At 39.9% G+C, this 27,358-nt stretch overlaps 1 protein-coding gene across 4 annotated transcripts in view; it reads left to right on the top strand.

Moving 5' to 3' along the window:
- Positions 1–27,358, top strand: part of CMSS1 (cms1 ribosomal small subunit homolog) — a 383,527-nt gene that overhangs the window by 351,253 nt on the left and 4,916 nt on the right. For all 4 annotated transcript variants that reach the window (XM_060010537.1, XM_060010540.1, XM_060010538.1 and 1 more), the window contains 6 exons: positions 11,691–11,762; positions 13,834–13,963; positions 17,529–17,588; positions 19,363–19,465; positions 22,957–23,017; positions 23,469–23,556. In XM_060010537.1, coding sequence (XP_059866520.1) covers positions 11,691–11,762; positions 13,834–13,963; positions 17,529–17,588; positions 19,363–19,465; positions 22,957–23,017; positions 23,469–23,556 — 514 coding nt within the window. The remainder of the gene's footprint in view (positions 1–11,690; positions 11,763–13,833; positions 13,964–17,528; positions 17,589–19,362; positions 19,466–22,956; positions 23,018–23,468; positions 23,557–27,358) is intronic.

The following is a 27,358-nucleotide window of genomic DNA, read 5'->3' on the forward strand; positions in this document are numbered from 1 at the left end:
TGAATTTCCACCTATTTTTTACCTCCTTCCACTTGAGTCTTCTTTTCCCACAACCATCAAGTTAGATAAATGGCAGGGAACCACAGGAAGAAAGGAGAAAGATCGAGGAAGAGAAAGTTAAATGCATTCTTAATTTCCATGAGCATTCACCTGTCTTTCAGCAGCCCTGGTTTCAACAATAATAAGACGATTTATTGAACACTCACCACAGGCACTGTGTAAGGCACCATGACTCAGTCGTCACAGGTGCCCTGTGAAGTAGGGGGGACCCCATTTTACAAAGAACCTGAAGCTCAGAGAGATGGGTACCAGGAGTGATGACCCACTTGACTGTCTTTAAGCCACACCCTGAGGATGACACTGCTTCCATTTCCCTTTCCACCTGTCCTTCCTCATTCAACTTGGGAAAATTGGATTTACCATGCCATCAAGTAATTTCTTGGTCGCATGCCATTGCTATTTTATGCCAAGGAAAAAAAAAATCAGCAGAGATTTTACTGCTCATTTTAACCACCTTCATCTTGCTCTAATTTCTTTCACTAACAAATTGCTTTAAGGAAACAAAGTCCTGGGAATTCCCTGGCGGTCCAGTGGTTAGGGCTCCACGCTTCCACTTCAGGGGACACTGGTTCAATCCCTGGTCCGGGAACTAAGATCCTGCATGCTGAGTGGCCAATAAATAAATAAATACATAAATATAAATTAAAAAAAAAAAAGAATCAAAGTCCTAGGTAGACACAGTGCCCTTATCACTCTCTACAAGCCTATCCTCATGCCCTGGCCAGAGAATTCACACAGGAACCTCCTTGTGCCCCTCTGCCTTATTTGAGTGTTATCCATCTACCTCTCTGGTCTCCCTACCATGCTGTACACATCTGTGCATCTCCACTGCATCTGGCACAGAACCTTCCCCGAACTGGCACTCATTTGTGAAAAGGAATAATGGATGACTAGACTGGTATCCCAGCTTTCTTACCCCTCTTCCCATCTCAACCCTTTGTGTCCCAGCTGTGAGCCATTGGCTCCCTGACACTGCTGCACGCAGACGCCTTTTGGAGCCCCGTGACCATTGTCCCTCCTTCAGCCCCTCCTTGAAGGGTCCCCCACCTTGACATTAGACCTGGGAGTCTCTTCTCCTCCAGCCCGAATACCACACAGTCCCTTGGGCTCTTCTGTGGCCTCCTCATCCTGTCTCCCGCTGCTCTTCTCCATCTGGAACTCATCTCACCACCCCAAGGACAGCCTTTTTGTCAGGCCGACTGTCATTTCTTTCTTTTTTTTTTATTTATTTATTTTTTTGGTGGTACACGGGCCTCTTACTGCCGTGGCCTCTCCCGCCGCGGAGCACAGGCACCGGACGCGCAGGCTCAGCGGCCATGGCTCACGGGCCCAGCCGCTCCGCGGCACGTGGGATCCTCCCGGACCGGGGCACGAAGCCGTGTCCCCTGCATCGGCAGGCGGACTCTTAACCACTGCGCCACCAGGGAAGCTCCCGACTGTCATTTCTTGAGTCCTTCTGTAGTTGTTTATGCACATAGAGGTTGCATTTCCAACTAGCCCATAAGCACCTCAGAGGACAGGGTTTCTTTTGTGTTCACTGTGGTACCTAGCACAGCCATAGGCATATGATTCATTTGGCACATGTGACCAAGTATTTGTTTTTTAATAGTAATCATATTTTTTTCTTGGATCAAAAAAAAGAAAAGAAATTACTGTTTACTATATTTAGGTTTTGAATTTTTTTCAAATTTGCTTAGTTGTTTGCTGTTCTTGAAGGGGTTTTTTGTTCGTTTGTTTGTTTTGTTTTGTTTTGTCTTGCGGTACGCGGGCCTCTCACCGCCGCGGCCCCTCCCGCCGCGGAGCACAGGCTCCGGACGCGCAGGCCCAGCAGCCACGGCCCTGGCCCATGGGCCCAGTCGCTCCGCGGCACTCGGGATCCTCCCGGACCGGGGCATGAACCCGCACCCCCTGCATTGGCAGGCGGACCCCCAACCACTGCGCCACCAGGGAAACCCCTGTTTGCTTTGTTTTTTAATGCTTGCATAGGAACTGCCTGGCATTATGCTGCTAGCTGTAATATGCATATCACCAGGTGAGAGTGTCCAGTTAGATGGTGTTCCCTCCTTTGCCATAGCTGGGCCTCACATTTTTATTACTGAGTCCACACCTCCCATCTGTCCAGTATTTCAAGCAGCAGGTTTATAACTTTATACAAGTTTTCTACCCTTGCAACTACATCATCTCTAGCAACCATTTCACATCTAAACAATCATCCTTGGCCTCCTTAATAATGTGAGTATAAAGATTTGCCAGTAGTTTTTTTTTTTTTTCCAAATACTGCTTCCAAAATAAATGATGAATTCCCCTACTCCTAGAGATTGCATCACCCTCTTCCCTCCTCAACATCACTCATTTCAGAGCCAGCCCTAGTGACTTTGTAATTATGGTTCCCAGAATATAATCCCTTATGAGGGATTTCGTGAATTTTCATTGATGTCTCCATGATGTCAGTAGCCTTTTAATGGTTCCATGACCCATCCTCTCCCCGTCAGAGACAACACTGGACTTCTTTTTTTCTTAAGCTAGCCTTTTGGTTATCTCCTTGGATCATAAAAGAATCTTCAGCAAGAGTACTTATCCCTTTCTCTCCTTACTTACCCCTCTCACTACTGTATTTTCTTACCAATTCTTTTTTTTCTTTTTTTTTTTGCGGTACACAGGCCTCTCACTGCTGTGGCCCCTCCTGCCTCGGAGCACAGGCTCCAGACGCGCAGGCTCAGCGTCCATGGCTCACCGGCCCAGCCACTCCGCGGCATGTGGGATCTTCCCAGACCGGGGCACGAACCCGTGTCCCCTGCATCGGCAGGCGGACTCCCAACCACTGCGCCATCAGGGAAGCCCTCTTACTAATTCTTTATTTTCACATTGATCATTTCATATCTCTCCTACTCTTCAAGATTATTCTTGATTAAGAGAAAAGAGAACTGTGTCCTGTTTACTCTGATTTACCTTCCTCCTTTCCATGCTGGTGTCTCAATTCTGTTTCTCTTTGTATTAATCTATTGTTGTATAACAAATTACCCCCAAAGTTAGTAGCTTAAAACAGAAAAGATTCCTTATCTCAGTTTCTGTTACCTCACAGGCATGGCTAAGTTCAGTCTCTCTGGCTCTACATCTCTCATCAGTTGTCAGTCAAGTTGTAAGCTGGACGTTAGGGGCTCCACCATGAGGAACCCTTCTTGAAGTTCATTCAGGTGGCTGATGGCAGGCCTCAGTCCCTCATCATGTGAGCCTCTCCACAGGGATGCCTCACAGCATTGCCCATGGCTTCCTTCAGGCCATGTGAGTGACCCAAGAGGGAACTAACAAGAGCACTCAAGACCAAAACCAGTCTTTTTTTTTTTTTAACATCTTTATTGGAGTATAATTGCTTTACAATGGTGTGTTAGTTTCTAATGTATAACAAAGTAAATCAACTATATGTATACATATATCCTCATATCCCCTCCCTCGTGTGTCTCCTTCCCACCTTCCCTATCCCACCCCTCTAGGTAGTCACAAAGCACCGAGCTGATCTCCCCGTGTGATGCAGCTGCTTCCCACTAGCTATCTATTTTACGTTTGGTAGTGTATATATGTCCACAACACTCTCTCACTTTGTCCCAGCTTACCCTTCCCCCTCCCCATGTCCTCAAGTCCATTCTCTACGTCTGCGTCTTTATTCCTGTCCTGCCCCTAGGTTCTTCAGAACCCTTTTTTTTTTTTTTAGATTCCATATATATGTGTTAGCATATGGTATTTGTTTTTCTCTTTCTGACTTACTTCACTCTGTGTGACAGACTCTAGGTCTATCCACCCCACTACAAATAGTTCAATTTCATTTCTTGTTTTAGCTGAGTAATATTCCATTGTATATATGTGCCACTTCTTCCTTATCCATTCATCTGTCGATGGAGATTTAGGTTGGTTCCATGTCCTGGCTATTGTAAATAGAGCTGCGATGAACATTATGGTACGTGACTCTTTTTGAATTATGGTTTTCTCAGGGTATATGCCCAGTAGTGGGATTGCTGGGTCATATGGTAGTTCTATTTTTAGTTTTTTAAAGAGCTTCCATATTGTTCTCCATAGTGGCTGTATCAGTTTACATTCCCACCAACAGTGCAAGAGGGTTCCCTTTTCTCCACACCCTCTCCAGCATTTATTGTTTGTAGATTTTTTGATGATGGCCATTCTGACCGGTGTGAGGTGATACCTCACTGTAGTTTTGATTTGCATTTCTCTAATGATTAGTGATGTTGAGCATCCTTTCATGTGTTTGTTGGCAATCTGTATATCTTCTTTGGAGAAGTGTCTATTTAGATCTTCTGCCCATTTTTGGATTGGGTTGTTTGTTTTTTTGATATTGAGCTGCATGAGCTGTTTGTATATTTTGGAGATTAATCCTTTGTCAGTTCCTTCATTTGCAAATATTTTCTCCCATTCTGAGGGTTGTCTTTTCATCTTGTTTATGGTTTCCTTTGCTGTTCAAAAGCTTTTAAGTTTCATTAGGTCCCATTTGTTGATTTTTGTTTTTATTTCCATTTCTCTAGGAGATGGGTCAAAAAGGATCTTGCTGTGATTTATGTCAAAGAGTGTTCTTCTTATGTTTTCCTCTAAGAGAGAAACGACAGTCTTTTTATAACCTAATCTGAGAACTGACATCACATCACTTCTGCCATATTCTGTTAGAAGCAGATCAGTAAATCTGGTACACATTCAAGAGGAGGGGATGAATACCAGGAGATAGTGATCACTGGTGCTATCCTGTAATCTGGCTACCACAGTCTGCCCTCTGGCCTCAGTGATTTACATCCCTCCCATATGCAGAATATATTTGCCCCTCCCAAGGCTTGCAGAAATCTTATGACGTTACAGCATGAGCTTGGTGTCCAGAATTTCATTGTCTAGATCAGGTCCAGGTGCAGTTAAGGTTCCTCGGGTTTTGACCTTTAAGTATAACTCTTTGAGTGTATTTTTTCTCAACTTATGAAACTAAAGAGACAAGTTGTCTCACCCTACATACCCAACACCAAGCAGTGAGGCAAGCATTGGATAACGTCTATAGGCATTTCTATTCAAATAGGAGTAACAAAGAGTCATTGGTCCACAACATTCAGAAAGTGTTAGGAGTTTCTTGATTAAGTCTTAAGGCCCAGGGTCTTATGGTTCTTGGCACTGCTGTTTGGGTTTTTGTTCTGTCCTCTGAGTCATCCTCCCTTTTTTTTTTTAAATGAAAGGTAACATGTATTTGCAACTAAGCAGCTCTTTCAGCTTGATTCTTGATAATAGAATTCTGAGGGCTCCTCTCTGACCCTCTCAGCTTCTGAATATATAACTCCTTTAAGAATTGTGTGGGGACTTCCCTGGTGATGCAGTCGTTAAGAATCCACCTGCCAATACAGGGAACATGGGTTTGAGCTCTGGTCCATGATGATCCCACATGCCACAGAGCAGCTAAGCCCATGTGCCACAACTACTGAGCCTGCACTCTAGAGCCCGCGAGCCACAACTGCTGAGCCCGTATGCCACAACTACTGAAGCCCGCATGCCTAGAGCCCGTGCTCTGCAACAAGAGAAGCCACTGCAATGAGAAGCCCGCGCACCACAATGAAGAGTAGCCCCTGCTCACCACAACTAGAGAAAGCCTGCATGCAGCCATGAAGACCCAACGCAGCCAAAAAATAATAAATAAATTTAATTAATTAATTAATTATTTTAAAAAAAGAATTGTGTGGGTCTCCTATGATTCTTCTGGGGATTTACTCTATTAGGCAGAAGTCACACCCACAATGTTTTCCAGATAAACCCTTCTGTACCTTGGGCTTCAGCTGAGGCAATTACAAGATAAGACCCCTTAAGCTTCCTAGACTCATGTTTGAGAGAATCTGCGAGGCACACCTTTAATTTCTTTAAAGACTTTTGTTTTTTCTTTTTAATTTGGCTGCACTGTGGGGCTTGCAGGATCCTAGTTCCCCAACCAGGTATCAAACCCGGACCCTCAGCAGTGAAAGCATGGAGTCCTAACCACTGGACTGCCAGGGAGTTCCCTTTAAGGAAATCTTATGTAACTGTGACTGTGTCCAAAATTTTTGAACAGTGTGTTCAGGCACTATCCATCTAGCAATAACCTTATTTTTGACACATTTCAAAGTAATTTGCAAAATCAGTACACTCCCCTCAGATGCTTCAGCATGCATATTATTTTTAAAAGCTCAATATTTACTTTAAAGTTCTTTTTTTTTTCCTTGTGAGGTGAAGTTAACATACAATAAAATACACAAATGTCAAATGTACCATTCAATGAGTTTTGACAAATTCATATAGCTCCGTAACACAAACCCCTACAGGATACAGAACATTACCATCACCCCAAAAACCTTTCATGCCACCTCCCTGTTAATCACCATTCCAAACTCCTTGCCCCTGAGGCAACCACTGTTCTGATGTTTTTCCCCCAAAATTTGTTTTGCTTTTTCTAGGATTTCATGTAAATCCATCAGTCTTTAGCTGTTTTTCTTACTTGCTACCTTATATTTTATACTGCAGTTTCTTGATTTACCACTTTCTGATTATCTTACTGAGGTAGCATAGGAGGACATAGTCCTCTCACCTATGCCCTATTCCCTCTCCAACTGCTACTTCCTCTGCCGATACAATATTACATTTTGGTTAAAACAGTTGTCACTCTTTCATTATTATGACCATGGAAACACTGTTCAGTGCTGAGAAAAAGAGAAGCTATAATCATCCCTCCTTTCTTATACAACTCTTTATTTTTATGGTATTAATAATTACCTCATTTCTTCACTTGCCTAGCTTGCTATGTTCCTACTGTTAATTGCTCCCGTATGTTCCAACATCTCTTCCACATGCCCATGGACAGTATTTTCCATATGCTTAAATAGATCAGTTATTGTTCTTTCCTACAGATCCCCACACTTTTGTTCCACTCTGAATTGGTTATTCTCTAGGCCTGCTGAACAACTGAGACTTCTCTTTACTGCCCCTTCAGTGGTCTCCCGGATTGGTCTCCCTACTTACTAAATCCTATGTCATCCTCTTTCTTGATTTAGTCCTTTATTATGCTGGAATAGAGCCTTGAGTATCTGTGGGTAGGAAGTAAATTTTTTGAGATCTTAAATATCTGAGAATGTTTACTGAAATCTGAAAATTTTCCTCTTAACTTGATTGATAATTTTGCTGGGTACAAAAATCTAATTTGAAAAAAAAATCTAATTTGCAAATAAATTTTCCCCATAATTTTGAAGGCTTTGTTCTACTGAGTTCAAGCATCAAATACTGCTGTTGCACAGTCTGCCACCATTCTTTTCTTTGACATTTTGTATGTTACTGTTTTTCTTTTCATAAGTTTTTAGAATCTTTTGTTTGTCCAGGATGTTCTGCAATTTCACAGTGATTTTCCTTAGCATGGTTATTTTTCTTATCCATTGTACTGTATACTTAATGGGCTTTCAATTTGGAGTTTCATGTTCTAGAAATTTTCCTTCAGTTCTGGAAAATTTTTCATACATTATTTTTTTTTCACTTCTTTCCCACTGTTTTATATGACTCTTACTTTCTATAATACCTTTTATTGGCATGTTGGTTCTCTTGGGCTGATTCTCTAATTTTCTTTCCACTTTTTTCTTATCATTTTTTCATCTTTCTGGGAGATTTTTTCTACTTTATCTTCAAGCCTTCCTCCTACATTTTTATTCCAACTTTCTTTAATTTTTATTTTAATTATTTTAATTTTTTGCTGCATTGGGTCTTCATTGGTGCGCACAAGCTTTCTCTAGTTATGGCAAGTGGGGGCTACTCTTCGTTGCAGTGCACAGGCTTCTCATTGCAATGCCTTCTCTTGTTGTGGAGCACAGGCTTTAGGCGCGCGGGCTTCAGTAGTTGCAGCACGTGGGCTCAGTAGTTGCAGCACGCGGGCCCTAGAGCGCACTGGCTTCAGTAGTTGCAGTGTGCAGGCTCAGTAGTTGTGGCTCGTGGGCTTAGTTGCTCTGCAGCATGTGGGATCTTCCCCGACCAGGGATTGAACCCATGTCCTCTGCATTGGCAGGCAGGTTCTTAACCACTGTGCCGCCAAGGAAGTCCCCCAACTTTCTTATTTGTTTTAAGGTTTAAATGTCTTTTTAATTTTTTTTCCTTTTTTATAGCATCCTCGTTTTATAGCATCTTGTTTCATGGCTGAAAATTCTTCCCTCTTCTCTCTGAGAATATTAATTGTAATTGTTTTGAAGTACAGTCTCTGTTTCCTCAGTGTTCTTTTTTCTTTTTTTTTGTTTATTTGCTATGATGTTGGAGACTTTCCTTAGATGTCTGATGAACCTTAGCTGTCTATTCATATTAAAGAGAGACACACTAAAAAGTTAATAGAAAACTTTTGTGCATAAGTGGGGCTTGTTAATTAGTGGACCTCTTGGTAGGGTGATATGATAACAAAGCTGGACATTTACTATGGAACCCCCAAATGTCACTCTCTTGTGGCATTTCTCTTAGGCCATTTTATTTTTCCAGAGAAGAATTCAGTAGTGTTCTGCCTACACTATATAAGCCTCTCTTGAAATATCCTGAAACAGGGACAGGAAAAGGAAATGAACCTCAACCTCTACCCTGCCTTCCTTGTGCTAGACTTCTTGGTCTTCTTATTCTCTCCAGAGCATAAATCTCCAGTCTTCTGTTAGGAAGAACAAGATGAGAGGAAGCGGTAATGGGATAGTTGCTTGGCTGCCTGAGCAGAAGATATAGCCAGGTGGGTGTAGGAGGGAGGCTAATCATTTTAAACGTAAAGTTTCAACCAGTCTCTTTCTTTCAAACCCTTTCCCCTCTGTAGTACCTTGTACCACCCACTGCTGAACCTTTTCAGAGTCCAACAGGTGAAACAGACACACTTATTGTTAGCATCTGTCGCTCTAGAAACCCAGGTGCTAGATGTCTCTCTCCCTATGCTAAATAGCTTCCATCCAGTTTCAACCCTTTCCATTTTCCAAAATGTTGTTGAAATCTCTCCACTACTGTTGTCCTTTCTCCTGGTTTCTTCGTCCTTATAGACTTATATCTTTTTCAGTTTCCTTTATTTTCAATTTTTTTAAATATTTATTTATTTATTTGGTTGTGCCAGGTCTCAGTTGCAGCAGGTGGGCTCCTTAGTTGCAGCTCGCGGGCTCCTTAGTAGAGACATGTGAACTGTTAGTTGCAGCATGCATGTGAGATCTAGTTCCCCAACCAGGGATAGAACCTGGGCCCCCTGCATTGGGAGCATGGAGTCTTAACCACTGCGCCACCAGGGAAGTCCCTCCTTTATTTTCATTTTAGTAGCGTTTTGAAAATGAATTGCCATGGTTAAAACCAGAAGACTCATTCTTAAAGGATATAATTTTTGACACTTTAAGGAATTGAAAACATGCCCCAATTAATTGCTTCACTGAAAGCTTAATAAGTTTTTTTTGGTATATTTTTGGGCAAGTGTGATTCTTCTAAATCTTTAACTTCATACTCAGGGTACATATTTAAAAATCACTGCATAAAGAAATGACATTACTTATTAACTGCCAAAGTCAGATACTGTTGGAATCAGTTTCTAGAAATGGTTAGTTGGCCTACCCTGAGTCTTCCTCATCTTACCTAGTCTCTCTGAGGGTAGACATCAGCATCTGTAAGGCAGCTGGCAACGTTTAGGAATTTTCAATACTATGGGCTTTGTATTTCTTCATAAAGTAGTCTCACTTCTATGGAAATTGACCCCATAAGCTTGCTTCTTCATTAGCACCCTACTGCAACCAGCTAAAATGACTGCTCCCAGAAAACAAATATCATACTGCATTTCCTTTAAGATGATGTAAGAATTTGAACCTAACATGTAAACCTGTTATGGTATCTTGACAAAAGCAGTTGTCAAGCATGTTTCTTTTTTCCTTTGCGTGATTCAGAATTGTGTTTTTATTTTTTCTTCCAGAATTGGAGAGTCCCTATCCTTATAACTGAGCTCATTTCCACATTTAACTTGTGTCATGTTTAACTGGCTTTGTAAACCTGGCATAAATACAAACCCCGCACATTGAACATACTCTTAGAGAGCACCCCCATTTGCTAAATAAGAAAATGAAACAGGTTCTACATCTGCTTCCCCCCAAAACCTTCATAATGGGGACAAGATACTGAAGTATGCCTTGAGGGATCTAGGGAGATACTAATTGTATCCAGGCCTTTGCCATAGCAGCATGAGCTGATGTTGGCTTGATCTGTAATTGGACTCTTATGACTGTCTGGCAGCTTCTGTGACATATTAGTGGCCTTGGCCCAGTTTCTAATTGGCATCAAATTAGCGTGTATCTGCATCCACAAGACAGCTTAACTTTCTAAATAAGAGAGGTCCTAATATCTATTTTCTTTAGCTATGATGCAATTGTACTTTGCAGGTTTTTTCTTTTAACTGAGAAGCAGCTGAAATTTCAAGATTCCCATATTACTTTAATCCTGAGCCTTTTGAATCTACTTCTCTATAACTGAAACAGAGTCTAGAAACTGCTGGTCCTGGCCCCATGTCTTGAAGAAATTACATAGTATTATATCTCTCTGGATTCAGGCCATAGACATTCTTAATCTGCAGGCTATCTGGAAACTTTAATAGAAAGCTTCATCTGTAATCATTTTAAAGACAGCCAGTAGAGACAAGATTGCTTTAGTTAGTAGTTTACCAGCTTAAACTGAGTACTCTCTAGTTGGAATGGAAACTTAATCAAGAAAAAACTCAGAATAAGTTTTCACTTATATTTTATGTCTTACTTGGCAACTTGTTTGAAAATGTTGCATAAAAGATCTAATACAGGAAACATTTTATATAACTGCCTATGATTAATAAATATGGAATCTGAAGCATTCTATTTTATAAATCAAGGTCTTAGTCTAAATTTCCTGTTTTTCTACACTAAAACAAAACAAAACAAAACAAAAAACAAATCCTTAGGGTAAAAATAGCACTAAACTATATAGGGTACTCCAGGGGTCAAGGCAACAGGCAAAATCAATTACTCAGGATGCCATGGTGTTGAGGCTTTTGTCAGACCATAAGCAGAAACATTCATTTTGTAGTCACTATAGATAAGACATTTGGTGCAGCTGGTTTCATAAAAATATAAGTAAATATATCCTACTTCAGATTTTCTGTGCCTATTGAGAAGAGGAAAGGAATGAATAACAAAATGATAAGTCAGTGACTTGGAAATACAGACTCACACATTGCTAGTTCCTGGAAACACCAGTCATTCTAGTCAAAGACTTCTTTACATCTTAATTTTAATCACATCTCTTTCTGCCTGTATTTTCCAAACCTAGCCACTGTCTTCCATCTATAATACCCTGTACCACCACCTCAAACACATATATACACTTAATCACACATTTTGACCTTTGTTCAAAGATTTTCCAGTCTTAAGTCATCTGCACTTTCTCACTTTTACAAATTCTCTCAGCTTGGCCCCTGCATAATAGCCTTCAGTGGATTTTCCAACATTTCTTTGTCTTAAGATACTCTGAAGAATACATGCATGACAGTAGATATTGATACTTTGGGATTCATACCATTAGTTGACACCTCATCATGCTAAGATGAAAGTTTTCTCATTTACATTTCTTTATAGCCTAAAGAATGTTTCTTGATACAACCAAAGGAAACAAATGAAGATGCCACCAAGACCAGGAAGAGGAAAAAGGTAATATTAATAATTTTTTACAATGGTACAGCCCCACATGGTTTCTATCACATTGTTATATAGTGTACTTTGATGAGGCAATTATTGTAATCCCCACTTTAGATATGCAAAAATTGTAAAATTCATTGAGGTTTGGTGACTTTCCTAAGGTCACTAGTAATAAGTGTTTCTGTTGGAGCTAAAAATAAATTCTTCTAATTCCTATTTCAGTCTTGTGGATACCAAACATCTTTGTTACCCACCCTGTGTTTTCACTGTGGTTAGAAGTCAGACAGGGATTTCTAATTCTAAAAGGGGCCCAGAGCTCTCCTGCCCTCTGGCCCCTCTGGCTCTGTCCAAGAAAAAAAATTTACCAACCTTCTTTTCTTACCCATTTCATTTTTTAAAAGCCTTATGTCTTAAAGTATTAATAAAAAGAAAATAATAAGCAGATGAAATAGTGTAAGTATAAGGCATTTCTGACTCTAATTTCAAACGATAATTTAAAGCAAAAGGCTCCCCTTGCGTTTTAAGACTTGCCTGTGAACATACGGAAAACTCTGTTGCTCCTATACAAACTTTCTTATGGCTCAGCCTTGAACAAAGTGTGGTTAGCTTTTTTTTAAATAAATTTATTTAATTAATTTATTTATTTTTGGCTGCGTTCGGTGTTCGTTGCTGTGCGTGGGCTTTTGAGCACGGGCTGTAGGCACCCAGGCTTCGGTATTTGTGGCACGTGGGCTCTAGAGCACAGGCTCAGTAGTTGTGGCACACGGGCTTAGTTGCTCCGTGGCATGTGGGATCTTCGTGGACCAGGGTTCGAACCTGTGTCCCCTGCATTGGCAGGTGGATTCTTAACCACTGCACCACCAGGGAAGCCCGAAAGTGTGGTTAGCTTTGACCTTCCACCACAGTTGTCAAAACAGCAATGTAATTCTCTCCCTGCCAAGAAAGGTCTACTGATGTAGTTAGCAGAGGAAATGCGATTGGGATTAGAGGAAACAAGATGGACTCAAACCAATTACTTAACAGCAAGCTTTTAGAAAACAGAGTGTGTGTGCATATGTTTTCCTTGCCTGCACATGGCCAAATAGGAGGATGGGAAATGCCAAATTGGCTGAGTTTTGGCACGTCCTTAAAGAAACGACTTTTAACTTCTCTTTGATAGTTTGACACTAATGGCCTTCAGGAGTGTTAAGTTCTTGGGGTTCAAGGTCAGAACTCCAGCTAGCTAGTTTAGCCTTGGCTGAGGTCATGCTAAAATGTGCCCACGGATGACGTGTTCTTTTAAAGTTAATTCATTTGACAGAACTTTGACCGTTCTTGGCAGTGGTATGGAAAGGAAGATAGTATGGAAGGAGGGGGGGAAAAGCTGGGGTAGAAGGCAAGGAAGGGCTCTTTCTGGATTTTTGGTGAAATACTAGGAAGAAATAAGAAGGGAAGTTTATGATGAAAGTTAAATGAACAATTGTGCATTCCTAGTACATTGCAGACATTCAGTAAATGCTACACAGATAAGTCCAAATCAAAATAGATGTTGTAAAGTATCCTGTTCTGCTTTCCATAGGGCCAATTCAAGATGTCTCTCCCAAGACTTGAGAATTGAGGGTCTCAAGTGCCCCTATTTAGTGTCCTCCTTTGCTGAGATGAGTCCTGCAACTCTTACTTTAATGCCAGAAATCCAAACTGAGACTCAGTGCCTTAAGAACCAGGTTACACAAGGAATTCTCAAAATTCTACTCTCCCAGGAATACACATTTTCTGAGGCTTAAAAGGAGGTTTCCACAAGCAACAAGATTTATTGACTTTTAACAGAATATAGTAACCTATTATAGACTCCTGCAAAATTTTTAGTTCTCCTAGCAGAGACCAAGAGTTACAAGGAGTCTTTTAGATCATCCATTCATTTTTCAAAGCAGTAGTTATGTCCAAGAAGTATCTTTTAAGTTTTCTCAAGTGTGTTTATTAGAACTCCCATTCACCCTTGGCTATCACAGAACCTACTTACAGTTTAAATGCCAGAGGAATCAACCTATCCTAAGCCAAATGCCATCCTAAAATCTGTCTCCCATTTTTACTTCTTTCTCATCAGAAGAAAATTACTGATGTTCTTGCAAAATCAGAGCCAAAACCAGGGACACCTGAAGACCTACAGAAGCTGATGAAAGACTATTATAGCAGCAACCGCTCAGTGATTGAATTAGAAGAACTAACCCTACCAGGTACAGCCAGGCTTCCTTGTTGTTATTCCTTCTAATTAATATATTTCCACGTGCTAGTACTCCTTTCCTCAACCTAATAGTTTTAACTGTTGGATGATTTCTTCATTCAGATGCTAACTGGTATTCGTTCAGTCTAATAGAAGGATTTGTAATTTTTATTCAAAAGGTATTGGGTGTACATTTTTTTGGACAGATTCTTCAATGAATAAGAATTTTAATGAGGATAGAAGTTAAATTTAAAAAAGATAAAGCACACATTCAAAAGTATACATAATTAATTTACTCATCCTTTATAAATAAAAACTTTAGCTTTAATAGCATCTTAGTTTTATTGTTGCCCTCATCATGGATATCTAGTCATGGTTTTGCTTTTAGGGTAGTATTTTGGGTCCCAGTCAAGACTTTTTTCAAGTAAACCATCTAAAGATAGGGACAAAATTCTGCATGTTTAGCAAGGCTGACACCTCACCCTGTGTGATTCTTTTCTTTTTTTTTTGCCGTACATGGGCCTCTCACTGCTGTGGCCTCTCCCGCCGCAGAGCGCAGGCTCCGGATGCGCAGGCCCAGCGGCCATGACTCATGGGCCCAGTCGCTCCGCGGCATGTGGGATCTTCCCGGACCGGGGCACGAACCCATGTCCCCTGCATTGGCAGGCGGACCCTCAACCACTGCACCACCAGGGAAGCCCTGTGTGATTCTTAAGCCTATTATCATTTGAGATCTACTGCCTTAGATATGTATAATTAAGTTAAAAGATATTGGAAAATTATTTTAAAAACCAATTTTAATTAATTTCAAAATAATGGTATAACCTGTAACTCTTTTGCACAGAGATTGAAGAAAAGATGTCATAAAATCAAACCGCAGAGGGTTTGGGCACCACTGCTTCAGATGAGCTCTCTATATATAGACTACTAGAGATATCTAACACTGCTTTTGGAAAAAGTCAAGGGTAGCTTGATTTCCTTTTTCCATTACAACTTTATGCTTTCTAGAGGCTTGAGAAGCTGAAAAACATCCCATACCCTGAAGTTTTATAATTCTTTCATAAAATGATGTGTATGTGTGTGTGTGTGTGTGTTTTAAATGCACGTTAGGTTGGAGACATCAGTACCCCTGTCTGTTCCTTTTCCAAAAGGAATACTCTTTAGGGAATTGAAGGAACTCATTTCCACATGAGCGAGTTCTGGAGTTTTCTACGTACTGAGATCAGAAAGCCCAACAGCAGTTAGAAACCACTCTTCTCAGCACAGCAGCTCCTCAGGAGGAGAGCTAGGTCCTGGCTCTTCTATCCTCAGGAACCAGGTATTATAACAAAGCCCCTTCAATGTTTAACTGAAGTTTGATTTTACTCTGACTCAGTGGTCAATTTTCCCTTCTAGTTCTTTGTTAGAGTTTACCTTCACCTGAATAAGGACTTGTAAGATAATGGGACCACTGCTACTCTGTAACCTCATGGAACATTGTAATTTGCTAGTCAAAAGTCAGAAGAAAAAGCCTTTAAGGAGTCATTTGAGTTCCATACTGAGTTTACATTATATTATATCATCATTAGAGTGCAGTAATATAGTTAGGCAAGAATGTGTGGTCATGGTTGGCTGAGGGGAAAATGTTTAAAATATGTTAAAAATACTGCTATAGCCAAAAGGAACAGGTTTTCATTTTCAGTTAAGAAATTAGGCCATTCTGAGCCACAGTGAACAAAGGCATCATAGGAAGGTTTTAGAGAAAACACCCATCACTACACTGTCAGGACCAAGGACACAGAGGAGGTCTCTGTTATTTGAGAGGAGGGGCACGCCATGGGCTATCTGGAACAGTCTCAGGAAGGGGCATAAATACAAGATGGATATAAGTAATAGAATATTGTTCCTATTTAGTTTGCTGAGTGTCTAACTTGGTTGTGGTTTGAAGTTGTTTGTGTCTGTAGGGCAGCAACATGTCTTTTCAATTAATACTGTGCATGTACATTGTTAATGTCATACACATGGGAACTTAATTAGAGTTTTGAGGCAGGAATCACTTAGAGCTAACTCAGCTGTCCTCCTGAGAGCTGCAGTGTGGTTTAGATCAGTGCTAAATGCCTGTAAGCTAGCCACAACTGAATCACCCAGGAACTTAAAAAGTAAATTCCCAGGCCCAGCCCCAAGGAATTCTGACTCATTGAGCAAGGAGGAGTCCATTCCAGGAATCTGTATTTTTTGTAAAGTTCTCCAGGTGAGTCTGGTCATATCCAGGCTTGGGAGATTACAGTTTTAAAGACCATCAAAGGCTCAACAACAGTATAGGGGGCAACATCTTTGAAGTTGGTTACTCACATATTGTGAGTTATATATGCTGGGGCACAGCATAAGTTTCATTTAATTTAGTAATAGTTTACTCCCTAACACACTGCTATGTTTATAGACAGACTTCTTCTGCTATAATGAATTAGGATGCTAAACATTATGTTGCTTTTTTATACATCTCAGATACAGAGTTAATAATACTACATAATTGCTAGACCATGATCATTGTTGGTTGAGCAAGGCTCCTATGTTTTATTGTAGCCCGTTCCATTCTTTCATTATGTTGTTGTGCTGTGTTATGTTAATGTTCTATTTTAATGCATTATTCCCGCTTTTCCCCATCCACACTCCAAATTCCTTTCTCCATAGGCATAATGTTACTATACCTTTTTAAATATGCATATGTTCTTTTAAAATATATCATATTGTTGCGTGTGGATACATTTTACAATTTATTTAAATGATGTTGTGCTGAACCTCTCATTCTGTTTCTTTCCTCACTTGGCACTTTTTCAAGATACCTGTATAGCTTTAAGTACATCTACTTCATTGCTTCTAAAATGCTACATAGTATTCCAATGATTTCATCGACCACATGTTGCTCATCCATTTTCTCCGATATGGACCTTTAGGTTGCTTCTAGTTCCCCAATATTACAAATAATGCTAGTATGAATATACTTGAGTATGTCTCTTTACAGACTACGCAAGAATTTCTTTCCATTATTTACTCAGGAATGTAATCCTGGGGTCATAGGGTATAAACACCTTAATTTTACTACCATCCAGGATAGCGATACCACTTTACACCTCTACCTACAGTTCACAAAGAGTTTCCATCATCCTACATTCTCAGCAACACTTGGTATATACATCTTTCTAACAGTTGCCATTCTAAAGTGTGTGCAAAGTGTTATCTCATTTTGTATTAATTTGCATTTCTATGATGACGAGTTTGAGCATCTCCACATAGATTTGTTAGCTATTTCAGCTTTGCCTTTGTATATTGCCTATTCCATGGATTTGAAAATAAAGATGCTTCATTAGTCCATTGAATGATACAAGCTTCTGTTTCACTACTCTAAGAAATGATGGACAGTTTAAAGTTTACTTATTGTTGCTGCTGCTGTTGTTTTAAATGCTAGACAACTTTAAAATATATGAGTCCCCAATTCACTAATGTTGTACAACCTATTCAAGAATACACCATTCACATGTAATCTATTTTGAGTATGTGTTTGCGAAATCCTCTACAAAGCATGTTTCTCGTATTTCTAGACTCCTGCTTCCTCAAGGCCAATGATTTGACTCACAGTCTTTCATCATATCTAAAAGAAAGTAAGTAAACTCATTTTTTAAAAAATTATTCATCAAGTTTTATTATTTCCATTAAAACATTAGATGTATCTCTTTAAAATAAAAACTTTTAAAACTTCATTTAAAATCAAGTTTCCATCTTAAATGGATTTTAAATGAAGGTTTTTTAGGTCCATCTTGATATTAATTTTTATTTATTTAAATTTATTCTTGTTTCTCTCTGGTATTGGGGATTTGGGTTTTGGTCTTGTTTTTGTTTTACAACACATTAGAAGTATTGCTCCTGGAATCCAGAGAATTCTCAGTGTTCTAGTTGCAGGTACCCCATCAATTTGCTATTTGACTTGGCACAAGTCACCGAGGACTCCTCCAGGACTCTATTTTGTTATCTGAAAGACAAGGAAGTTGGACTATGTGATCTTGAACCCATCTCTGAGGTTCTGAAATTCTGTTCCCATGTTCAGAATTCAGACCATGGCTATTGCACAGACAATCTAATTTGATCTTTTCGATTGAATGTAGGCAGTAATAACTAGATTATTCATGCTAGGTAGTCATTTATTGTGACCAACAATGAAATAGTTTAGACATGGTGATTTAACGTTCCTTTTTCAAATTCTAACCAATTCTGATGACACTCAGCTTGAGTTCATAAACCTTTCTTAGCCTCAAATTCAGCAAATGTAAATGTAGGTAATAATGGAATCAATCTCAATGGATTATGAGAACTAAAAAAGTTATGTAAAGTGCATAGCACAGTTTCAGTGTTTAGTAAATGTTTGCTATTTTAATATCATTTCCATTTTATATCTTATGCTGAGTGTCCCTTTAAAACGAAGCATTATTTATTTATTTATTAATTTTTGGCTGCGTTGGGTCTTTGTTGCTGCACTCACGCTTTCTCTAGCTGCCGTGAGCGGGGGCTACTCTTCCTTGCGGTGCGCGGGCTTCTCATTGTGATGGCTTCTCTTTGTTGCAGAGCACGGGCTCTGGGCGCGTGGGCTTCAATAGTTGTGGCACGTGAGCCCAGTAGTTGTGGCTCGCAGGCTCTAGAGAGCAGGCTCTGTAGTTGTGGCGCACGGGCTTAGTTGCTCCGTGGCATGTGGGATCTTCCCGAACCAGGGCTCGAACCTGTGTCCCCTGCATTGGCAGGCGGATTTTTAACCACTGTACCACCAGGGAAGTCCCTAAAATGTAGCCTTTTTATTTTATTTATCTATTTTTTTTTGCGGTACACGGGCCTCTCACTGTTGTGGCCTCTCCCGTTGCGGAGCACAGGCTCCAGATGTGCAGGCTCAGCGGCCATGGCTCATTGGCCCAGCCGCTCTGCGGCATGTGGGGAATCTTCCCAGATCGGGGCACGAGCCCGTGTCTCCTGCATCGGCAGGCAGATTCTCAACAACTGCGCCACCAGGGAAGGCCCCAAATGTAGCATTTTTAAATCAGTTCTTTTCCCGTTTAGTCAACACTGCCTTTAAACAACAAACATAAATTAAAATATAGAAAATGTTGTATTATTACAAACTTTTTAAATTTTCCTTTTCTTTTATTTTTGTACAAACTTAGTCCTAAAAGTGGTCACATTTAGCTACTTGGCATATTATATGTTTTGTGGTGTAAGTTAATGATATTTCATTTTAGTTTAATATCTAGAATAACCAGAGAATAGAATCTAAACAGTGCTCATATTTTATTTTACTTAAGCAATAACAAAGAAGTAATTGGGGGATATTCAACTTTGGAGGCTTTATTTTGCTATATTTAGGGTAATATTTTTCTCATGGTCTTTTTTCAGTCTGCCCTAAATGGGTGAAACTTCGGAAAAACCACTGTGAGAAGAAATCGGTCCTGATGCTGATTATCTGTGGCTCTGCCATCCGAGCCCTGGAGCTCATTAGGTTGGAAGCTTCACCTGTTCCATTTCGTAACTGTTTTCTGAGTAACTGATATGTGCCGAGCTGACAAGTTCTATATGCTGGAGAGCAGCAATGAATAAAATATACAGAGTCCCCTCTCTCATGGAACCTACTTTCCAGTAAGGGAGGCAGACAATAAACAAATAAATATGCATTATAATGTCAAGTAGTGATAAGTTATGTAGGAAAAAAAATAAAGCATGGCAAATGGATAGAAAAAGATGGGGGCTACTTTTAAAAGGGTAGTCACAGAAAGCCTCTTAGGAGATTGACCTATGAGCAGAGACTTAAACAAAGTGAATGAGAACGCCAAGCAGATATCTGGAAGAAAAGTGTTCCAGGCAGAGGGGACATAGGTACAAAAGGCCCTGACATGGAGTGCCATTGGAGGATTTTGAGCAGAGAAGACACATGATCTGAATAATCATTCTAAAGGATCACTTTGGCTGCTGTGTGGAGAACACACAAGGGTAAAGCAGGGAGATCATACAAGCAATAACCAGTTGGAGAAATAAATGAAAGAAAAGATCTAATTTAAAATAGTAACAAGAAAAAATAGAACACCAAGGAAAAAACTAGCCAAAATTTAGATGAAGAAAATACTGCATAAGGGATGCAGCAGATCTTAAACAGAAAGGAGTACCATAGTGTTGAATAGGAAGATTCAACGTAAAGATGTCTGTTTTACCTAGAATAATCTACAAATTTCACAGATTCCCAATGAAACTCCTATAGAATTGTTTTTTAAACTAGATAAACTAGTTCTACGTTCATATGAGAAAATACAGAAGAAAAAATAGCTGGCGAAATTCTAAAAAAGAATGCTAGTGAGGATACTATGCCTATAATATCTATCAGATTTTTTTTTAAAAAAACCTATTACAAAGTCTCAATAATTAAGAGTACGGAACTGGCACATGTGTGACAGATCAGAACAGTGGAACAGAACTGAAAGTTCAGAAATAGACCCATATGCATATGAAAGTACAGGATATGGCAAAAGTGAAAAATCAGTAGGGAAAGATGGATTATTTAATAATTGGTATTGGAACAACTGGGTAGACATCTAAAAATATTAAGCTGGGTTCCATATCTCACTCCTTATACCGAGATAAATGCCAAGTGGACCAAAAATTTATATGTAAAAATTGTGTTTTAAAGACAGTTTGTCGGTGCTTTACTAAGTGCCTTCACATACCTTTTCATTTACTGTAGCTTTTGTAGAATAAACAAAAAGGCTTCCACTGGATCTGTAGTAGCGTTCAGCTTTCAGAGAAGAGCTGTCAGAGTAATATGGGATTTCCTGGGACTCACCCTCTCCCAAGGCCAGGCTCTGCACTGGGCTTTGACCAGAGACAAAACAGGAAAATCCAAGTCCTAAAGAAAAAGGAACTTGATCAAATAGATTAATGTGCAAAGTAGACTCTCGGTAGTTATTTAGCATCTATTTTTCTAAATGAGCTAATCTGACCATGAATTTAGAAAAGTAGTTTTTTAAGCTTTGTTAATCGTCCTTCAGAGCCTTTCTGCTAGGCACACGCGTTAAATTGTATCACACACCCTTTCAGTAAAACGAAAGTGTTTCTTTTAACTATTTCTGCTCCAAACATAAGTGATCTTCAAGACTCCAACTCTTTCTGGGCAGCCGTACTTGCTGGTTCTGAAATCATAAGAATTCACATTGACATTTCAGTGTTTTAAAGACTACCCACAGAACTCATTTCAGATTCAAACACTAATGGCAAAGAAGTTGGCCTGGAGGTGGCCTCTTAAAAACAAGTTGTCACATTGATTTGAGTTTTTACCGTACATAAATGCCTTTCTGATGGGCATAGAAGGACTATGTTGTCGTACTTCATTTGCCAATTCTCAGTGTTTCTTTATGTCTTCCGTAATATTATGATCCATTTCAAGGTTAGGTGATTTGCAGAAGGTGATTTCTGAGCAGGCATAACAAACCCTATTCATAAAGGCTAATATTGAATAATTCTAACTTTTGTAAGAATATCTGTTCTCTTGAGAACCATGAGTTATGTTAAATATGTCCCCTAAATTGTCTTCTTAGTTAACTTCGCCATGGAGAAAGCTCATGTGTAAGTACAGACTCGAGTGCAACAGAACGTGTGTAGCATGAGTCACTATTTTGTAAATGCATTTATTCCTACTGGTTGGTAATATTTCTCAAGCATATTAAGGATATAAAAAGGAAAGTAATATTCCGAGCAGTATTCCCATATTCTATTCCCAAACATCAACTAGAAGATTGTTCTTTTATACCCATTTTATACCCATTTATACCCGAAGCATTTCCACATATAAGATTTTACAGATAAGCTCACTCTGCAAAGTCCATAAAAGTAGGGAGGCTGCTGTGAATGAAGGACATAAGCCGTCCTGCTTCTCCCTGCTAGCTTATCCCTGTCCCTGCAGGGCAGCCACACACAGACCTTCGTACATGCCCTTGGGCTCTGTAGAGCACAGGCTGACATCACTGCTAAGATATTTCTCACAAACAAATTTTTTATGAGAACTATACTGCAGAGTTTGAAGATAAATTCTCTGCCAGGGACCTAAAATACAGAACTTTTGTATTACAGGTGTTAAAAAACAAAATTCAACCAAGTAAATTTGAAGATCACATTGGCTTAACTCAATGATTCATGAATCAGGCAGCACCCAGCCAGCAACTAGAAGGGCACTCCGAGGGGTTGTGCAAAATGGAAGTTTTTAATAGGAGAAAGGGTGGAGGGACTTCCCTGGCCGTCCAGTGGTTAAGACTCTGCACTCCCTATGTAGGGGGCACAGGTTCGATCCCTGGTCAGAAACGAAGATCCCACATGCTGCACAGCGCAGCCAGAAAAAAAAGGAAAAAGGGTGGAGCAATGGAGCCATTAACAAAAGAAAAGAAAGACTGCTTTTTAGGCCAGGACATCTTCTTTTGCGGGGGAAGGAAATGGCAAGGGTTTTATGTTCCTCTCTGGTATGGAAAGGGCCCACAGGACAGATTACCTTACTGGTGCTTGACCAGAGATTCCAGACTGGTTGATTAAGATTACGTTTCTCAGAAAAGTTGAAACTGCAGTTAGATGAAGTATTAAATCTGGGTTTCGGTATCATGGGCTTTTAGCATGAGTGACACCATTTTGGGACTGTGGTTTTCATTTTAACACAAGTGAAGGGCAAATCCACATGTTTCAATAATCAAGGAAACCTAAGTAAAGTTAACCGTGTGCCTGAGACTTAGAAGCCAACCCAGATGCATGCCTGATTAAAGGCCACCCCACTTTCATTCCAGAGATGGACTAACCTGAAAATCAGAATTTTGTGTGTGCGTATCTATCCACATACATATGTACATATAGACACACATAAATGTGCGTATTATTTTGAATAAATACGGTGTAATACTTAAGATGTCACATGGCCCTGAATGAGTGATTTTTCTTCTGCGTAAATCTATTGCTTTTCATCAGGTCAATGACTGCATTCAGAGGAGACAGCAAAGTCGTGAAATTATTCGCAAAACACATAAAGGTAAGCAAGGGCCTGTGGTTCCTAGTCGGGGGTGGAAGTGATCCTTAAGGGCCACTTCCAGACCTCAGTTGTTTCACTTCAGCCTCTTTTCCGTATCTCCTTAGGAAGCATGTTCTTTGGTGCCTTCCTTTTGTAACATATTGAACGACCGTTCCGATTTTCTTTGTGTTTCCTGCCTCTGCTCCCACAACAGTCACTACTCCTCTGTGCTCTGAGGTTTCCATACAGAAGCTGAGGTTTGAGCCCTGGACTCTTTGGAGACTTAACCAGTTTTCCGGGGAGATGCTCTTCTGTCTTGCTGTTAACCTTCTTTGCCCTGGAAGTTGACCCTAAACAAGAGTAGCCCCTTTTGCTTTTTTACTTTAACTTTTAGATTAAATGCTCTAAATTGGACTATGATTGAACTTTCCAATGACTCTTCTTTTCTTTGTTCTCTTCCATTTTGGAATAGGTCCAGGAGCAGGTAAAATTGCTGGAGAAGCGTGTGGTACACCTGGGTGTAGGAACTCCAGGGAGGATTAAAGAACTCATTAAACAAGGTATGAAAAGAGGTAGTGATACTCCTACTCAGAGCTGAGTGTTTGCCTAACCCCCATGTGAGTTTGGGAAACCACATGTGTGATGTAGTGAAATCAGACCTCTGTGTTAATTCAGGAGCTGGAAACTTAGCCTTTAGTCCCTAAAGCCAGCCAGCAGGTGTAGTACAATAGGGAATGATAAGGACTGTGGCAAACTGTGGTACTTATGCCCATCTAAATACATTCAAATTCCAGTTGCTTTAAGCAGTTCAGTGGGTCCACAATCTATTCCACCGATTGCAGACTCTGGAATTTGTATAGCTGAATGTGTTGAATATTTCCCTCTCACTTAATTGAGTCTCGGCTCCCCAAGACTCCCATTCCAGTTGAGGGCTGGTATAGAAGATATGTTGAAACAAAAATGCAGTTTCTATGGATGAAATACAAGCACTCTAGAATACTTCTTGCGAATGTGTTTCTTTTAGTGCTTTACCCTGAAAGTGTTCCAGACATCATCCACCAATGGGTTTTGTTTTTTTTTTTGCGGTACGCGGGCCTCTCACTGCTGTGGCCTCTCCCATTGCGGAGCACAGGCTCAGAGGCCATGGCTCACGGGCCCAGCTGCTCTGCGGCATGTGGGATCCTCCTGGACCGGGTCACGAACCCGTGTCCCCTGCATCGGCAGGCGGACTCTCAACCACTGCACCACCAGGGAAGCCCCACCAGTGGGTTTTTATAGTTTGTTGACCTTCTCAAAGCCAGTAGCCTAAAAACCTGCTGACCTGCTGATGATCTTAGTACATGTTCTACCTTACCTGCCAGACAGATTAAAGATTTCTTTTAAATACTCATTTCCAAATTACTTGTTTAACAACTTTATTTTATAACTGCCTGGAGCTATTCCTGGATTTTTACATATCTAAAAGTAATGTGTTCATCAATATAATATCTCAGTATAGAGATGGTCGTTTGAAAGGAAGCAAACAAGAGCTAAAAATACTAGTGTTTCTCTCCAGATAAAAACCTTGGGTAAGTGAAAACACTATATGCAGAGGTCTGTGCAATTACAAGGAAGTAGCAAACTTGGTAGCCCCAGGCAAGGAAGGGAAACAAATATTTTTTGAGTTCCTACTTGTACTCAGTGCTGTGCTAGACACCCTCACATATCTCATTTAGTACTCATAGCATCCTTGCAGGCTAGTATTCTTATTTCTTATGAGAGAAAGCTGAAGCTTGGAGGGTCATGTAGCCCCTTCCAAGATCTCTCATTCTAGGCCTTCCTGGTTCCAGAGCCTTTCCCCCTCCAGGAGCTCCTGATCCAATTGAAGAGATAAATGTGCATAAGTTGAGACTGACGACATGAAGCAGTAAATGCCAAGGTCCAAACAAGTACTTCTAAGTCCTACAGTAGTTGAAATGAGGGAGAGATTGTTATGGTGGCTGAATCTGCAGGGAAGTCTTTACAGAGGAAAGGATCTTTAACTGATCTTTGAAGTGTGGGTAGGATTAAAATAGGATCTTTTTAATATACTTTAAAGTATGGAGATGTGAGAAAAGCATTCAGGAATGGGACAACAGCTGAATCAAAAGCACGCAGCCAGATACATGGGGTATATCCAAAGGAGACAATAAGTAGTCAATACATGTTGAGGTTAAGAGCCCCTATTACAGACTCAAATCTATGGATGCAAATCCCAGGTCCAGCAGCTTACCAGCTCTGTGACTTGGCAAGTTTCTTAACCTTTCTAAAACTGTTTCTTTATCTGAATGACATAGATAGTAATAGCACCTACCTCAAAGGATTGTTATGCCAATAAAAAGCTAAACACAGTTAGTGTTACACCTTAAGAACTCAACAAATACTAGTTATTACTTTTATTAAAGAGACCACCTTTCTTGGTTGGAGACTTCGTGGGCTGTGGTAGCCTGTGCTTCAGTTGGAAAGAAAGTCAGATTTTGGAGGAAGGCCCTTGCACAGTGATTGGCTGGATTTTTGTCTTGTGGCCCTAGGAGGGTATTGGAAGCGAAGGCGCAGGTGAGAGGTGCTCATAGTCCATCCATGAGACGCGGAGGTGGGAGAGATTGGCTGGGCAGCTGGGAGGCCAGGGATGCGCCCTCCCTCTCCCACAGCTCTTAGCCAAAGACTCACCTCTCCCCTTCCTGGATTCCACATGTTTTGTATGTGTCGCCAGGTCCCCCAGGCAACAGGGCCACTCTTCTCCATATTTAATATTTAAGAGAGAGAGAGAGAGAGAGAACGAAGCTGCCCAGACTGTTGAAATTATATTTCTACAGAGTTTTGAAAACTCACTGTGAAAGCTTATTTCATCTAAGGAGTGGAAAAATCATTTAAGGAGCTGTTGATTTATTTATAATACTAATGAAAATAGCTCTTCTGATTCTGATTGGATGAATGGTTTAATATTCATTGACTACAGATGTTAGGCTACATACAAAGTGTTTAAAGAGAACAATTCCAGCACTCCAAAAACTGAAAGTATAACAAAGCAAGACAAATGGCACATAACTCATTTTATGTAGCTGTTTATGACTTAAGATGTTTATATATATGATATATTAAGGAGAGTTTCCGAACATCAAAAGATATTCCATAACCTTGGGATCAGTACACTTACAGACAGAATTCTATTGTTTTATTTAATAAGGAAAGGGATTTTCTAATTATAAGAGCCCTTGTAAAATGCAAAAAGGTACAGAAAAGAAAATAGGTCACGTTAGAGGTAATGTCTTGTTAGTTAATATTAAATATATTTCCTTTCAGTCTTTTTTCTATGCATTTATCTATATTTTTTATAAATGGAGATCATATTGCATATCATAACTTTATAACCTGTCTTCTCTACTTAATATATCCCATGAGAACTTTGCTTGTCATGAAATAGTTTTAATTTTTCATTTTTAATGGCTGCATAATATTCTATTGAGTTTTTTTCCAGTTTTGTTGAGATATAATTGACATATAACATTGTATTGGCCAAGGTGTACAACATGATTTGGTATATGTGATGTGTAAAGGGATTACTACAGTGCGTTTAGTTAACATCAGTCACTTCATATCATTACAGTTTTTTTCTTGTCATGAAAACTTTTAGGATCTACTGTCTTAGCAACTTTCACATATACAGTACAGCATTGTTAACTATACTCACCATGCTGTACTTTACATCCCCAGCACTTATTTATCTTATAACTGGAAGTTTTTACCTTTTGACCACCTTCATCTATTTCTCCCACCTCTTACCTCTGGCACCCAGCACCAATCTGTTCTCTGTACCTATGAGTTCATTTTTGTTTTTTGTGTTTTTTTAGATTCCACATATATGTAAGATCATACAGTATTTGTCTTTCTCTATCTGACTTATTTCACTTAGTATAATGCTGCCAAGGTCCCTCCACGTTGTCACAAGTGGCAGGATTTTCTTCTTTTTTATGGCTGAATAATATTGCTGTGTTTGTGTGTGTGTGTGTGTGTGTATGTGTGTGTGTGTGTGACATATTCTTTATATATTCATTTGTCAATGGACACTTAGGTTGTTTCCAAATCTTGGCTTTTGGAAGTAATGTAGCAGTGAACATGGGAGGTACAGATATCTTTTCAAGACAGTGATTTCATTTCCTTTGGATATATACCCAGAAGTGGAGTTGCTGGATCATAGGGTAGTTCTATTTTTAATTTTTAGAGAAACCTCTATACTGTTTTCCATGATGACTGCACAAATTTACAATCCCACCAGCAGTACACAGTTCCTTTTTCTCTATAACCTTGCCTGTACTTGTTATTTCCTGTCTTTTTGATAACAGT

This window comes from Delphinus delphis, chromosome 4 (assembly GCF_949987515.2).
Source record: "Delphinus delphis chromosome 4, mDelDel1.2, whole genome shotgun sequence".
NCBI lineage: Eukaryota > Metazoa > Chordata > Mammalia > Artiodactyla > Delphinidae > Delphinus > Delphinus delphis.